The following is a 16411-nucleotide window of genomic DNA, read 5'->3' as shown; positions in this document are numbered from 1 at the left end:
TTGTTGTCGTCATTACTACCATTGTTGTTGTTATCTTCATTAGTTTTGTTGTCGTTGTCGTTATTGTTATTGTCACCGTCGTCTTCGATATTGTCATCATTGCCATCGTCGTTGTTATCATCATCATGCACTCTTTAAATTTTTCCAGTGATATAATTGTTATTTTTTCATTGGTATTGTAGTTATCATTGTTATTGTCATTGTTGTTATTGTTATTGTCATTATTGTTGTCATTGATGTCGACATCCTTGTGTTTATTGTTATTGTTGTTATCTTCGTTACTGTTGTCATTGTGTCTCAGTCAGTTATTGCCATTTCTTTGTCGTTGTTACGTCTTTGTCATCGTCAGCATTGTTGTTGTTGTTGTTGACATTATTGTCATCGTCATTGCTGTTGTTATTGTTGTTGTTATTATCATTATCATTATGTTTTTTTGTGTAGGCTCTCAGTTGTCCAGGTGGTTTCCATAGTAGAGAAGCTTGAATCTTCAACTGGACTGGGTTGCTTGACGCGAGGACGTTTCGCTTCAAATCGCAGAAGCTTCCTCAGCTAAAATTCTTGCTCTGGTGGTCTGACTTCTGTCTTGACTTTTGTAGAGAAGAATAATCAAGAAGTCACAAAAGCTGGAGTTTTAAACCTAACCAGACCCCTCCTACCGAGAGGCAGACTGCTATAGGCTAGTGACTAAACAATAGCTCTAATTAGCACCTATTGTGCTCTAGTTAGCACGTGCTATTGTGCTAACTAGAGCACAATAGCACGTGCTAATTAGAGCTATTGTTTAGTCACTAGCCTATAGCAGTCTGCCTCTCGGTAGGAGGGGTCTGGTTAGGTTTAAAACTCCAGCTTTTGTGACTTCTTGATTATTCTTCTCTACAAAAGTCAAGACAGAAGTCAGACCACCAGAGCAAGAATTTTAGCTGAGGAAGCTTCTGCGATTTGAAGCGAAACGTCCTCGTGTCAAGCAACCCAGTCCAGTCGAAGATTCAAGCTTCTCTACCATTATCATTATCATCAACGTCATTGTTTTTCATTTAAACCTGAAACTAAATGCAAAAAATGTCGATGAATGGTGATGAGTTCGTCCAGCCAGCTTGTGTTGACGATAACTCAAAAACAGGAAATGCTAAAATTGTGTAATAATCTGCAATTAAAAATAAAAAAAGTTAAATTTAAATCAAAACGTTAAATGATTATGATTAGATTCGTTATTATTGTTATTATCATTATTAAACTATAACATTTAATTTTTTAATTAAAAGCAATCTTCTTTTGCATATGAGATTTTAGGAATCAGTCATATACCCTCTATCCTTTTTTATGCATGGCTCAAGAATTAGATTCTAAACTTTTTTTGTTTGTTTGTTTAAAGTAATATACATAGAACATGCATTTGAGAAAGACCCTGCTTTTTATTTCAGTTTTTCAAAATTGTTGTATTTCTGTTACTTTATCTTTGACTGTATTTCTGTTGTTGTTTTTGTTTGTTTGTTTTCTTCATATTTTCTGTTACTCTCAATTTGTTTTTCCTGTATTGACTTGTGGTGCATTTCATGTTTTTCTGAAATTCCTTTTTTTTATTTAAATTTTACAATATTTCTGAATTTTTTTCCCCATATTTCTGTTTTTTTCTGAATTCATCATTCTGAATTTGTATTTTGCTAAAATGAATGAGATCATTCAAAATCTTGGGAAAAACGTACGCAATATATCCAGTAGATTAGAATGTTCTTTTCGTCTCTACAGACACAAATTCCTGACGTGCCTGCACAATGCTGACAAACTAATAACAGCAAAATCTATATTATTTAAACACATGAGTGTTTAAATAATATAGATTATAATATAGATCTGTCTCAAACTCAAAACCTGAGAAATAAGAATGGAAACAACCGAAAGAGGAACAGCAAAAACTCTACCCTCCCAAACAGTAGGTGGCGGTATGTCCTGTTATACCACCGTCCCTTATAGAACAGGAAGCAGAAAGACGCCTTTTTCCTCCGCGCAGGCGCAGTACCGTAGACGTTTCATGTGCTGTGTGGAGGTCATACAGTTTATGTCTGAATACATCTGAGGTGAGTTCCAAATGTTTCAAGTGTTATTTCGTCTCTGTTGAGTAAAATTCGTGGTATAGCCAAATTGGTTTGTATACTGGTGGTTACTCGGCGGCTTTAGGTTTTTTTTTATTATTACTGTGTCGCGTGAGTTGAGAAAGACGAAAGCGAGAAATCGTCACGGCGTTCTGTGCCTTATTTCGACCTGCTCCAGATCAGGTTTCATTATTGCTGTCAGATGTTATAATTTGTGCGTGTGTGTATTGTTGTATTATGATTTTTTTCTGTAAACTGCACCTCATGCTTCTTGCTTTAGCTATTTTAGCTTGCTAGCTAACTAGCTGTTCAGCGCTTACGCAGCGATTTAACATCATGGATGCTATAAAACATTATTTTTTTCCTCTGCGGTATTTATGTCAGCCAAATCATTTTTAAGCCTTAATTGTATTGACGTCAACGCCATGATCCACAACTCTGTACCTTAGCGCGTCTGTGCACTTTTGTAGTTCCCGCTTTGGCCGCCAGGAGACTGGCAGTGGTGAGGCCACAGTGTCATACCAACATTATGATAAACTTCAACCGCAAGACGAGGCCAGATATGGCCAGAAACTTGATCATTGTAAATGTAATCTAGCCAAATGGTTGTGTCGGCTGTCAGCCTTACATGCAGTAATATTTGTAACGTTCCTCACCCTGCACACGCACAGCCTCCTGAACGCACTTTGCCAAATTCAGTAATGATGGTCGACACCCCGTAGGGTTGCTGTGAGTATGAGGCTTGAAAGTCCAGTCGTCTTCTCGTGGTGTCCGCTAGAAAACAGTCTGCAGTAGTCACACTGGGGCAATATTTCACGCTTTTTTTTTTTTTTTTTTTTTTTAAAGAGGAAATCCGCTGTAACAAAATTGTCTAACTGTTATATAAAACTGATCATTGTTTGGATTTCTCTTCCTTGTCAGTTTTCTGTGGTGGAATACTAAGCTATCCGCCTTAGCAAACTCAAATAATTGTGCCTTTTTCTAGTTATCTGTTGTGATGTCTTCCATTCAACTTCCTGCAAACATCTCTCACTGTCTGTCTCTGTGCCATAAATATCTGCATATGTCTCTCACTGTCTGTCTCTGTGCCATAAATATCTGCATACATCTCTCACTGTCTGTCTCTGCGCCATAAATATCTGAATATATTGTGAAAAACATTCTTATTGACTAACCTAAGTTCTGTGTTATCAGCTAATGCTGAAACTCGTCGGCATCCATGTTGTTGCATCCGGGTATCTCTGTTGACTTGTCAACACTAATAGCCCTTATCTCTGTCACGAAAGTATCATGTAGTATGGTAAATGGACTGCATTTATATAGTGTTTTTCAAGCTATATCAGAAGCTCAAAGCGCCCCCATTCACACATACACTCATAGACTGATGTCAGGGTGCTGCCATACAAGGCCCTTAGTGTGCATCAGGGGCAACTTGGTGATTAAGGACTTGCCCAAGTGCCCTTACTGACTTCTGGCCAGATGGGGGTTTGAACTGAGGATCCTCTGGTCTCAAGCCCACTGCTTAACCACTGGACCATCACCTCCCCAGTATGTTGCAATAAAATGAGCAAACATCAGGAATTATGTAACTCAGTATTATAACGCTTATAATTTATTGAAAAATGTACATTTGTAATTGGGTTATGGACCTGTACTGTGTTTGAGCTTGTATATAGATACTTAAATAAATGGAGGACAAAAAGTGGCAGCAAATCGCTACTGCAATATTAAAAATTATATGTTTTTTTAATTGTTTGAGCTACCTGTGACTCATCTTTGAGTAACACCCCTATTCCACAGGGTGCCTTTCTATTAAGATCGCCCAGTCCAAAAAAAAAAGTCCAAAAGCTGAATGAAGTGGTTTATTTTGGCATGTCTCTTAACAAACCATCTTATAAACTGCAGATGTGTCAACTCACCTGAAAACAAAAGTAAGGAGCTGCGTCCTCGACCATAATTGCAACAAAGGCTGCTTCTGATTCAAATTTTTACCCCAATTGAGCACGATCAAACAAGATTCAAGCCGTACTCACTAGAAATACCCCATTTAAACACGCTCAAACATGGTTGAAGAGTATGAATATGTAAGAGCAAGACTATGAACACCCGGAAGTTGCCACGCACCAGCGGTGATTTTGCAAATCGGGACCACATTTATTGAATAGTTTGAAAGTTTGACCCCATTTCAAATCTGGTACCAGTGATTGCCATAACGCCTGCTTATACCAAGTTTGTTCAAGAATGACGAAGACAGATCAAGAAGTTACTATGTTGGTTGAAGACATGCCATGATTTGCTATTTGGGATTCAATTGTAAGGAACAGTGCTCCGTGGAATAGCCCCATAATCTGGGTCGGGTCTTCCAGACTCAGAAGTTGACTCAAATTCAGTGTTGGCCCTAGAACTTTTTTCAGACACTCACTAAAAAAATTCAAATCGCAAGGTGCATTGAGCAGAAAAATGCAAGGTGCTCAGAAATGCGAAAGCAGTCATTGAAAACCAGTTGCAAAAATATTTTACTGTACAAAAATAAACAGTGTAAACTTTGCAGTAATGGCACATTGTGAGCACAGTGAGCATGATTCATTGCTGCACTTAATCTGATTTAATAAACATATCAGTTAATAAATCAATATTATTTCATCATTATTTTATACAAAAGAAATAGCTAACAGATGTGTGCTAAACACTGAGATCAACAAATGTAAACTTGCCAAAGGTAGTCTGGTACAGGTACAACTACGTACATTTCGGGTTCTTCCATCAGTCTTGCTCACATGTGTGCATGCAAGTCTCCGATTTAACTCTGATTAACACACTCAGTTCAGGCCCAAAGCCAAACTGCTTTTTTTTTTTTTTTTTTTTTTTTTTTTAGAATAAAACAATCAGACATTACTTTCCCCTGTAGGTAAGGACATCCACGAAAACCTAAATCTTTAACAGCTTGTTTGAGTGGAATAATAAGCTTTTTATAATTAAATGTAATATCCTGTCTTATTTCAGAGCCACTTTTGTTGCTGTCATGGCAAAGCTGTTCGAGACTGTTGGGAAGTTGGGACTGGCTCTAGCCATTGGTGGAGGTGTTGTGAACTCTGCACTTTTCAATGGTGAGTGAAACTTTGCCTTTATTAATAAAATGTTATCAATATGGGTCTCATTTGGCTCGTATTGTGTTACTATAGAGCTCAGTTTGTAAAAAGTGCTATTCTCCAGACCAGTTCCGTAGAGCATTGAAAAATCCAACCGGACAATTTTTGTAAGATACGAGCCAGTTTGTCCGTGCACGGATTGTTCAAAAATTGTGATCAGTTCTTTCTTTTCGCATTGGATATGGCCAGGGCCTTTGGATATGGATATGTTGTCTTGTTTTGTTCATTTGTGTGACAGATGACCCAATGTGAAGTTTGGCCAGTTCTATAGGAAATGCTTGGGGCTGTACTGTTTGGTATATGATTGTAGACTGAAAATATTCCTGACCCGTTATCAGGGCATTATGGCTCTGTTGTACAGTTTTTGGCGTCTTTAAAACCCCAGAGTCACTGGGTCATGTCGGCTAAGGTAAGGGTACCGGTACACTTTGTTACAAAGTTCTTGTACCTGTTGCATTCAATATCAAGGCATTGTGAGAATATCAATTGAAGTACAGTTTGCAAATGGTACAGTATCCATTGCAGTTGTCCACTCATTTAGGTAGTCGTGTTTATAATTATCAGTGTATGACAGTAAACTGATAATATTACTTCAGAATTTTTCCTAAGTTAATGTGATGTTAGTGTTACCTTCTTGTAACTTTAATCATGGTTGCAAACCCTTATCTTTAATCGTGGTTGGCACACCCTTTTCATGTTTTACCCTCACTAATTTAAGACTAGAAAAGTATTGGGGTCAAAAAAACATCTACTGAATTTCCAATTTTATAAATTAGACTACTTATTTATAAATAAATACTTGATTGGCTGATTTTACAGCTTATATTTTGTAGCAGTTTATCAAAAATATCCTCACTGTTATCTATGGCCAAAAGGTGGCACCATCTACATGTGGCAATGGGGTAGCACAGTTTCATTTGAACCCTTGTGTGATATCTCTAGATTTGACCACCTCCGGGGACAGCGCAACACAAACACAGCGTCACTTCACACGGAAAGATGTACTGTTTTGTTTTCGGCTGCAATCACCGAAGCAGTTGTGAAAGCTGCAGTTTTTCCGGTTCCCAGTGGAGAAGGGAAAACATGACAAATGGGAGAGGTCGTGTTTTAGCAAGAATGAGGAGTTGAAGGTGGACAGTAGCTGTGATCTCTCATCAACACCTGCACAACCGCCTCAACGTGTTTGAGCTCCGGGCCATAAGCAAACCATAACACATTGCATTTTCACTTTGTTTGCTGTGTAATTTGCTGAAAATTCAAAGTGCCTTGTTTCCGATGAGGACATATGAGTAAATGGACTGCATTCATGTAGCGCTTTTCCATCTGCATCAGACACTCAAAGCGCTTTTACACATCAATGCCTCACATTCACCCCAATATGAGGCCGCTGCTTGCAAGGCGCCCACTACACACCAAGAGCAACTAGGGGATTAAGTACCTTGCCCAAGTGAATGGGCTGTCCCCGGAAGTATATTTTTTGCGTCATATGCTCTTTCATTTAACCCCTTTATTGCCGACCCTCAAACGAGACTATGGTGCCCAATTGCAAGCTGCTCCATTTGGACATTTTCATCTGTGAAGTGGGACAAGAAGCAGTTTACTGTTGTGTTCTTTGTGCCTCGTACAACATTAATTAGCCCTTTTAGTGTTTGCATTATAAATAATACACTGATACTTATTTTCAAAAATCATTTTCATGTTTCAAAAATAAATGTGACTTCTAGACTGTTACAACTTTTGTATATGCCCCCCAACCTGTTATGAAATACGGTTGAAGGGTTTAAAAAAAGCCTTTGTATGTCTTTGCTTGTTAACACAATATCTCAAGAACCAGTTGACCAATTTCATCAATATTTAGTATTAAGGGTGCACTTGGGTGATCCCCAACACTAGTTGATTGCAGTGACCTTGGGGTCAATTCAAGGTCACAGCAAGATATTCAAGATATTGTCAACGCCACCATTGTTAGTGCGATATCTAAAGAACCACTTGGCCAATTTCATTCATAATTAGGATCAGGTGTATTTGGGTGATCCCCGACTTTGTATTACTGATTTGTAGGGACTGGGGGATATGTCATCTCCTGATGAGTCTTGTTTCCCATCATCGTGGTGCGCTTTTTTTTTTTTTTTTTTTTTTGGCATGCGACATGCTCCGGTGCAACATAAAGTCCAGAAAGCAGGATACAAATGGGCAGTTATGTAGGATGGCCCATTTTGGGATATCATGTTAAATTACTGGGTTATAGGTCTGATCATTGTACTTTCTTTATCCCCCGCTGGCCAAAGGCCTGAAAGGAGATTATGTCTTGGCAGTGTTTGTCTGTCTCTTTGTGTGTCCCTCTGTCCCAAAAAGGGTATAAGTGTTCTGAAATCAACTCCTCTCACAGTTTTAGAAGGAATTTCAAGAAACTTGGTACAATTCCTTATTATAGGTTGGTAATATGCATATTATCATATCATTCAAGTTGGGCCCATTTTACCAGATTTATGGCCCTTGATTAACAAATCTAGACTGCATCAGTTTCATGAGTGGGTGCCTGCTTTCTGAAATCAACTCCTCTCACATTTTTAAGAAGAATTTGGGGAAAATTGGTACAATTCCTTGTTATAGGTTGGTAATACACATATTGTAATATTGCACAAGATTAACAATTTTTAGCTGAGTTGTGGCCCTTGATTGACAAACCTAGATACTGCCAGCTTCATGAGTTGGTGTCTGCTTTCTGAAATCAACTATCACATAGCTTGAAGTGTTTTCAGAATGTAGCAAGCACATACACTCAACAAAAATATAAATGCAACACTTTTGGTTTTGCTCCCATTTTGTATGAGATGAACTCAAAGATCTAAAACTTTTTCCACATACACAATATCACCATTTCCCTCAAATATTGTTCACAAACCAGTCTAAATCTGTGATAGTGAGCACTTCTCCTTTGCTGAGATAATCCATCCCACCTCACAGGTGTGCCATATCAAGATGCTGATTAGACACCATGATTAGTGCACAGGTGTGCCTTAGACTGCCCACAATAAAAGGCCACTCTGAAAGGTGCAGTTTTATCACACAGCACAATGCCACAGATGTTGCAAGATTTGAGGAAGTGTGCAATTGGCATGCTGACAGCAGGAATGTCAACCAGAGCTGTTGCTCGTGTATTGAATGTTCATTTCTCTACCATAAGCCGTCGCCAAAGGCGTTTCAGAGAATTTGGCAGTACATCCAACCAGCCTCACAACCGCAGACCACGTGTAACCACACCAGCCCAGGACCTCCACATCCAGCATGTTCACCTCCAAGATCGTCTGAGACCAGCCACTCGGACAGCTGCTGAAACAATTGGTTTGCATAACCAAAGAATTTCTGCAGAAACTGTCAGAAACCGTCTCAGGGAAGCTCATCTGCATGCTCGTCGTCCTCACCGGGGTCTCGACCTGACTCCAGTTCGTCGTCGCAATTTCGCACAGCCATTGAAGAGGGGTGGACCAACATTCCACAGGCCACAATTGACAACCTGATCAACTCTATGCGAAGGAGATGTGTTGCACTGCATGAGGCAAATGGTGGTCACACCAGATACTGACTGGTATCCCCCTCCCAATAAAACAAAACTGCACCTTTCAGAGTGGCCTTTTATTGTGGGCAGTCTAAGGCACACCTGTGCACTAATCATCGTGTCTAATCAGCATCTTGATATGGCACACCTGTGAGGTGGGATGGATTTTCTCAGCAAAGGAGAAGTGCTCACTATCACAGATTTAGTCTGGTTTGTGAACAATATTTGAGGGAAATGGTGATATTGTGTATGTGGAAAAAGTTTTAGATCTTTGAGTTCATCTCATACAAAATGGGAGCAAAACCAAAAGTGTTGCGTTTATATTTTTGTTGAGTATATGTACCAAAGCAGCATTTGCCAGCAGGGTATGTTATCCTCTGGGGACAGTGGTATGAATGATTTTGAACACAAAGAAGAATGGAGTAAAACTCAGACTGTACTATGAAGTATTTCACTTTAGTTTGAACTTGGTTTGCATTTGATGGGTTGTACTGGAGAATAGCATTACCTGCAGGTAAGGTTTGTAACTCCTCAGCAATGTTGTTGACTTGAATTTGATTAGTGGCAATCAGCTTGTCAAAAATTTGAGAATGTTTTTGACTGGTGAAAACCTTGTCCGTAATCTGTTAGTGTTGTACACAGAATCCTTTTAGCATAAAGCCTAACTGTTTTCCTTGGTACAGTTGATGCAGGACATCGGGCAGTGATATTTGACAGGTTCAGAGGAGTGCAAGATGCTGTTGTTGGTGAAGGCACCCACTTCCTTATACCCTGGGTTCAGAAACCAATCATCTTTGACTGCCGCTCCCGTCCACGCAATGTGCCTGTAATCACAGGCAGTAAAGGTACATCAATATAAAACTGATGCTCTGCCATTTCCTTTATCTACTCTACCTGCTCATATACATTTTCTCCTAGATATTTTCTGCAGCACTACGATTATAAATGAAGATTGGTGTTCAGTTACTTATCAAATAATCTAACCTACAGATCTGCAGAATGTCAACATCACATTACGTATCCTGTTCCGGCCCGTGACCAACCAACTACCGCGCATTTTCACCAGTATTGGAGAGGACTACGATGAGAGGGTGCTGCCATCCATCACCACAGAAGTCCTGAAGGCTGTTGTGGTGAGTCTCAATCAAAGGCTACATTCAGGTTTCATCACGATGGTTCACATTGAAGTTTGCAACCAGGAGGAGTCAAATGCTGGTAAGAATGCGATTAGCTGCAGATAAATCAAATCAATTTTATTTATATAGCGCTAAATCACAACAAACAGTTGCCCCAAGGCGCCTTATATTGTAAGGCAAGGCCGTACAATAATTACGGGGAAACCCCAACGGTCAAAACGACCCCCTGTGAGCAAGCACTTGGCAACAGTGGGAAGGAAAAACTCCCTTTTAACAGGAAGAAACCTCCAGCAGAACCAGGCTCAGGGAGGGGCAGTCTTCTGCTGGGACTGGTTGGGGCTGAGGGAGAGAACCGGGGAAAAGACATGCTGTGGAGGGGAGCAGAGATCAATCACTAATGATTAAATGCAGAGTGGTGCATACAGAGAAAAAAGAGAAAGAAACACTCAGTGCATCATGGGAACCCCCCAGCAGTCTAAGTCTATAGCAGCATAACTAAGGGATGGTTCAGGGTCACCTGATCCAGCCCTAACTATAAGCTTTAGCAAAAAGGAACGTTTTAAGCCTAATCTTAAAAGTAGAGAGGGTGTCTGTCTCCCTGATCTGAATTGGGAGCTGGTTCCAGAGGAGAGGAGCCTGAAAGCTGAAAGCTCTGCCTCCCATTCTACTCTTACAAACCCTAGGAACTACAAGTAAGCCTGCAGTCTGAGAGTGAAGCGCTCTATTGGGGTGATATGGTACTATGAGGTCCCTAAGATAAGATGGGACCTGATTATTCAAAACCTTATAAGTAAGAAGAAGAATTTTCAATTCTATTCTAGAATTAACAGGAAGCCAATGAAGAGAGGCCAATATGGGTGAGATATGCTCTCTCCTAGTTCCCGTTAGCACTCTAGCTGCAGCATTTTGAATTAACTGAAGGCTTTTCAGGGAACTTTTAGGACAACCTGATAATAATGAATTACAATAGTCCAGCCTAGAGGAAATAAATGCATGAATTAGTTTTTCAGCATCACTCTGAGACAAGACCTTTCTAATTTTAGAGATATTGCGCAAATGCAAAAAAGCAGTCCTACATATTTGTTTAATATGCACATTGAATGACATATCCTGATCAAAAATGACTCCAAGATTTCTCACAGTATTACTAGAGGTCAGGGTAATGCCATCCAGAGTAAGGATCTGGTTAGACACCATGTTTCTAAGATTTGTGGGGCCAAGTACAATAACTTCAGTTTTATCTGAGTTTAAAAGCAGGAAATTAGAGGTCATCCATGTCTTTATGTCTGTAAGACAATCCTGCAGTATAGCTAATTGGTGTGTGTCCTCTGGCTTCATGGATAGATAAAGCTGGGTATCATCTGCGTAACAATGAAAATTTAAGCAATGCCGTCTAATAATACTGCCTAAGGGAAACATGTATAAAGTGAATAAAATTGGTCCTAGCACAGAACCTTGTGGAACTCCATAATTAACCTTAGTCTGTGAAGAAGATTCCCCATTTACATGAACAAATTGTAATCTATTAGGTAAATATGATTCAAACTGAATGATTCATAACAGAAAAGATGTATGTCAACAAATTTCACTGTTACTGAGTTCATAAAATGTCGGGCTGAATCTCTTCATTGTTTGTGTTTGTGTTGAACGGCTGTGATATATCAACAGAATGAGGAAGTTAGTAAGTTGGTGTCCTCAAGTTTCTCACTTCCAGTTGATGTTACAGTGAAAACAGCCCACACTTTACAGCTCCTATAAAGAGTTTACACAACATTCTTCATTTACCATGCCAATGTCATCCCCCACCTACCCTGTTGAAATCATAGTATTTATGAGGGTATAAGCTAACCTGATTGTATTTGCTTATAAAGAGAGAGCTGTGTTTGTTTTGTTGTCATCATATGTCAAGAAAAATCATTATTGTGAAAATGAGAAACGCTGCTCATTGTATTCAGGGTTCCTGCATATCCTTAAAAAGTCTTAAAAGGCATTGAATCAAACAAATAAGGACTTAATCCTCTTCAGCCCAGACAAAATTATAATCTTTTTTTTACACATTTTACAAACTTCATGTCTTGACAGTAGCAAGGCTCCCATTTTGACTTAAATGGGAATTGGTCTGTAATTCATGCAGATACAGTTTGTCCACAGTAGGATGTGATGAATGATATGTGCACAATTTAATCATCTGTCTTATCAGATGGTTTCACCGTGCAGCAAAGTACAGAAGAGTTGGGAGGGAGAGTTAATTTATATATTAAAAGCAAGTAGCCTCTGTATACGTGTATGCGTGCATATGATTTTGAGCACAGACAAACTGGGGAGAGCTGACATTTGCCGTTTGGTATGGTTATGTATTTTAGGTCAAGGATAAACGCCGTGAAAACCGAAATTTGATAGGACAAATATTTTTGAAGAAATTAGGTAACAACAGTGAAGAATGGATGTTGATATCACCATTAATCAGTTCCTGATAACCACACAAGCTCTGAACAAAGGAAATATCTCAACCTTGCCAGTTGTAAAACATGACATCAACAACTTCTTCATTCGGCTGCTCATGTTAGGGGTCGCCACAGCAGATCAATCGTTTCCATCTCACCCTGTCCTCTGTATCTTCCTCTGTCACACCAACCACCTGCATGTCCTCCCTCAGCACATCCATAAACCACCTCTTTGGCCTCCCTCTTCTCCTCCTGTCTGGTGGCTCCTTCCTCGTCATCCCTCTTCCTATATACCCTGGGTCCCTCCTCTGCACATGTCCATACCATCTCAAGCTGGCCTCTCTGACTTTGTCTCAAAACCATCCTACCTGAGCTATCCATCTGATATGTTCTTTCCTAACCCTGTCCATTCTTGTCACTCCCAAAGAGAATCATAACATCTTCAGCTCTGCCTGTCTCGCCAGTCTTCTTGTTAGTGCCACGGTCTCTAAGCTGTACAACGTAGCTGGTCTCACAACTGTCTTGTAAACTTTCCCCTTCACTCCTGCAGATCTTCTTCGGTCACAAATCGCTCCTGCCACTTTTTCTCCACCCACTCAACCCTGCCTGCACTCTCTTCTTCAGCTCTCTACCACACTTTCCATTACTGTGGACAGTTGACCCACTGCTTAGAATGGCCTAACAGCTACAAGGTCTTTACAAAACTGAAGAAACAGAAAACCAGAAGAACATCAAAAACAAAGTCCATTATTGAGATGACCACACAAGCATTTGTACTGTAGGCAGGGGCTCATCCAGAACCCTGGGGTGCAGGGCTAGCGTCCATCCATCACATCATCAGTAGGTCTGTCCTCCTGGTAGAATGCATTCCAAAAACAGTCTGTAGTGTGCTGCTTCAGCCATGGCATCTCATGGTCATTCCAGCGCCCTAGGGTGTGCATCTGTCAGCCTTGTGCGATGTCATCAGTGCCTTGGACAGTGAGAAAAAGAGCAGAATCAGTCAGCCAGAAAAACTGAACCTAAGCTATGAGTTTGCCAGCAGTAAATCAACAGGAAAGCAGAGATAATACTGAGGTGTTCTCCAGCTGCTAGACCTAAGTAGGGCTGCAACTATCGAATATTTTTGTAATTGAATATTCTATCGATTATTTTATCGATTAATCTAGTAATCGGATAAAAAGTACCTTTGTGTTTTTAAACAATATCAGTAGTGGCAGGGCTCTCCCTAAAGCAGTAGCACAATGTTTCTGTGCCATCATGCAGATTTTTAAGTTTAGGGTGTTCCCTCTCTGTTTTGCCGGGTTATTAATTTTTTCATATTAAGAGTTTTAGAGCTTTGCCAAACCATAAGCCCAGGCAGTCTGTGAAATCTTCAATGTGCATTCTTTTTTCTTTCTTATTGCATATTTCATTTGCACTTTTTATTACTGTGATTTATTCAGTGTTTAGTGTATATTTATACATGCTGTACAGAGTGTAGCTCAAACCAAAGTCATTCTTTTTCTGTGGATACTTGGCGAATAACAGAGCCTTTGAAAAACGGCTGTGGATTGCAGCATTTCCACAAAAGCTGCCTGTTGATTAAAAACTCTTACCAAATCTGAATTAAAGCTTTATTTTAATCATTAAACATGACTCATTTAAAGTGCGCGTCCTTTTGCTTCATCTGCGGAGATGGAGAACGGCTAGTGGAGCAAAACATTTTTTGTTTTGTTTTTTTTTAAATATATACAAACACACTGCTTCACTTTAAATTTGCTATAAGTCCTTTTCAGACGAGCCGCACGGACACTTTCTCTTAAAAGGCTCTATTTTACTCAGCGTGTGGCTTTGCAAACTTGTAGCATCGCCTGCTACATTGATTAGCACTATGGTCTTCTTCTGTGTTTTTTGTGTGAGCGTTACAGCGCCACATACAGGCCTGGCATATGTGCTACAGCTTTAAACGAAGCCTCAAGGCAAAGAATTTGCCTTGAACATTTTTTGTAATCGAATTACTCGATGAATCGTTTCAGTCCTAGACCTAAGCTTCACTAACGGACTCAAATGGACTGCATCAGACGCTCAAAGTGCTTTACAAATAATGCCTCACATTCACCCTGATGTGAGGGTGCTGCCATACAAGATGCTCACTACACACCGGGAGAAACTAGGGGATTAAGGACCTTGCCCGAGGGCCCTTAGTGATTTTTGCAGTCAGGCTGGCATTTGAACCGGGGATCCTCTGGTCTCAACCCCAACGCTTTAACCCCTAAACCATCACCTCCACCTTTGCTTATCCTTCCCCTATCACCTGGATTAAATTTTTATTAACTTGTCTGTGAATGTTTTTTCAGGCTCGGTTTGATGCTGGGGAGCTCATCACCCAGAGAGAGCTCGTATCTCGGCAGGTCAGTGAAGACCTTACAGAAAGAGCTTCCACCTTTGGCCTCATTTTGGATGATGTTTCACTGGTAGGAACCTGCTGACTCAAACTTCACAAGCAGCACCCCCTGCTGTTGGTCATTGTGTTTTTAATGCAGGAAACTTTTTGTTTTCCTCTCTTCAGACACACTTAACTTTTGGCAAGGAATTCACAGAAGCTGTGGAGATGAAGCAAGTGGCCCAGCAGGAGGCTGAGAGGGCCCGCTTTGTGGTAGAAAAGGTATCATGTGCAGCAGACTTTACGTGCGCTCTCGGTACTCAGCATAAAAAGGGTATTGAATGACTTTGTATGAACTAATCAGCTCAAGCTTCCTTTTGGTCTTTTCAGGCAGAGCAGCAGAAGCAGGCAGCCATCATCTCAGCAGAGGGAGATTCTCAGGCTGCCTTGCTCATCGCCAACTCCCTGATGGAAGCTGGTGATGGTCTGGTAGAGCTGCGGAAGCTGGAGGCAGCTGAAGATATCGCATTCCAGCTGTCTCGCTCCCGCAACGTTACATACCTGCCCTCGGGACAGGGTACTCTGCTCCAGCTGCCCCAGTGATAGGTAGCACGTGACCTCTCTGTCCACCCCATTCTTGGTCACCAGCCGTTACAAGGCAAGGTCCATGCGAGGCACGGTCGAAGGATTTAGTAAAGGACTCGCCCCGCTTCATGCACATTCTTACCACTTTTTCTCTGACCAACTCTTGCCTAATCACTACTGGTAACGGCAGCATGGGAGACAGTGTGAGAGCAGTTCTGCAATACATCAGAATATGAAGATTGTGACAAAACTTCGTACATGTTGGGACTGGATCAGATTGACCAATGTAATAAATTCTCTTAAGATTTGTCTTTGCTCCATTGAAGGGGAGTCTTCGCACTGCACGGGTGAAAGTTTTACTGCAGATGTACTATTAGTTTGACTTAAATCTCTTGTGTTCAGAATTTAAATTTCTGGAATATCTCAATTTGTAGTAAATCTTTGTGATATTACCTGACCAAGTCCATTGGAATACAATTTCCATGGTTGTCGATCCTTTACAGTTAAGTAGGTTTATTTTGTGCAGAAGACACGAGCCCAGTTTCGAAATGATACATTTTTTAAAATGCTATTTCTTCCTCCATCTCAGTTGTATTTGTCCAATGCCCTTAAAATGTTGGTATTTCTGTGGGGTGCATTCAAATTTATCACCACAAGGGTGTACACCGATCACTTCAATCAACTGCAGACCAAGAGAATCGTGTCAAAAAATAAAATGTTTATATAACTGATGGCTTTAACTTCTTTGTTTAACCTGTTTTTTCTCTTCCAGTATTGCTTTTATTTCTAATCAAACCTGTGGTATGTTTGTAGATAAATATTACATTTCATTTTGTCTTAATTTGATGACAAGGTGTTTGACATTTACAGCAATCAGGTCTGGGAGCGTGCATTGATGCCATTTGTTGCTGCAACCACCACACCATGAAACTACCATGGTTTCTGGCTAGCAACCACCAAGGCAGATGTAGGTCCATCCCCACATCTGCAAAGTAGCCATCTATCTGCCACTCCCAAGTCCTTTTCTAATCCTTAGAGCCATCAACTCTGAGGCACCTGTTTGCTGGAGAAAGACACCACATAGTT

The 16411-nt window shown here is 40.4% G+C and overlaps 1 protein-coding gene across 1 annotated transcript; it reads left to right on the top strand.

Annotated features, from left to right (window-relative positions):
- The first annotated feature begins 1996 nt into the window (after nt 1-1996).
- Nucleotides 1997-16049, top strand: phb (prohibitin). Its single transcript, XM_034190700.1, has 7 exons — nt 1997-2075; nt 5094-5197; nt 9482-9643; nt 9789-9931; nt 14715-14831; nt 14927-15022; nt 15131-16049. The coding sequence occupies exons 2-7, from the start codon at nt 5113-5115 to the stop codon at nt 15341-15343; spliced, it is 816 nt and encodes a 271-aa protein (XP_034046591.1). The 5' UTR covers nt 1997-2075; nt 5094-5112; the 3' UTR covers nt 15344-16049.
- Nucleotides 16050-16411: the final 362 nt, after the last annotated feature.

Source organism: Thalassophryne amazonica, chromosome 16 (assembly GCF_902500255.1).
Source record: "Thalassophryne amazonica chromosome 16, fThaAma1.1, whole genome shotgun sequence".
Taxonomy (NCBI): domain Eukaryota; kingdom Metazoa; phylum Chordata; class Actinopteri; order Batrachoidiformes; family Batrachoididae; genus Thalassophryne; species Thalassophryne amazonica.
This window is presented reverse-complemented; position numbering and strand designations above follow the sequence as displayed.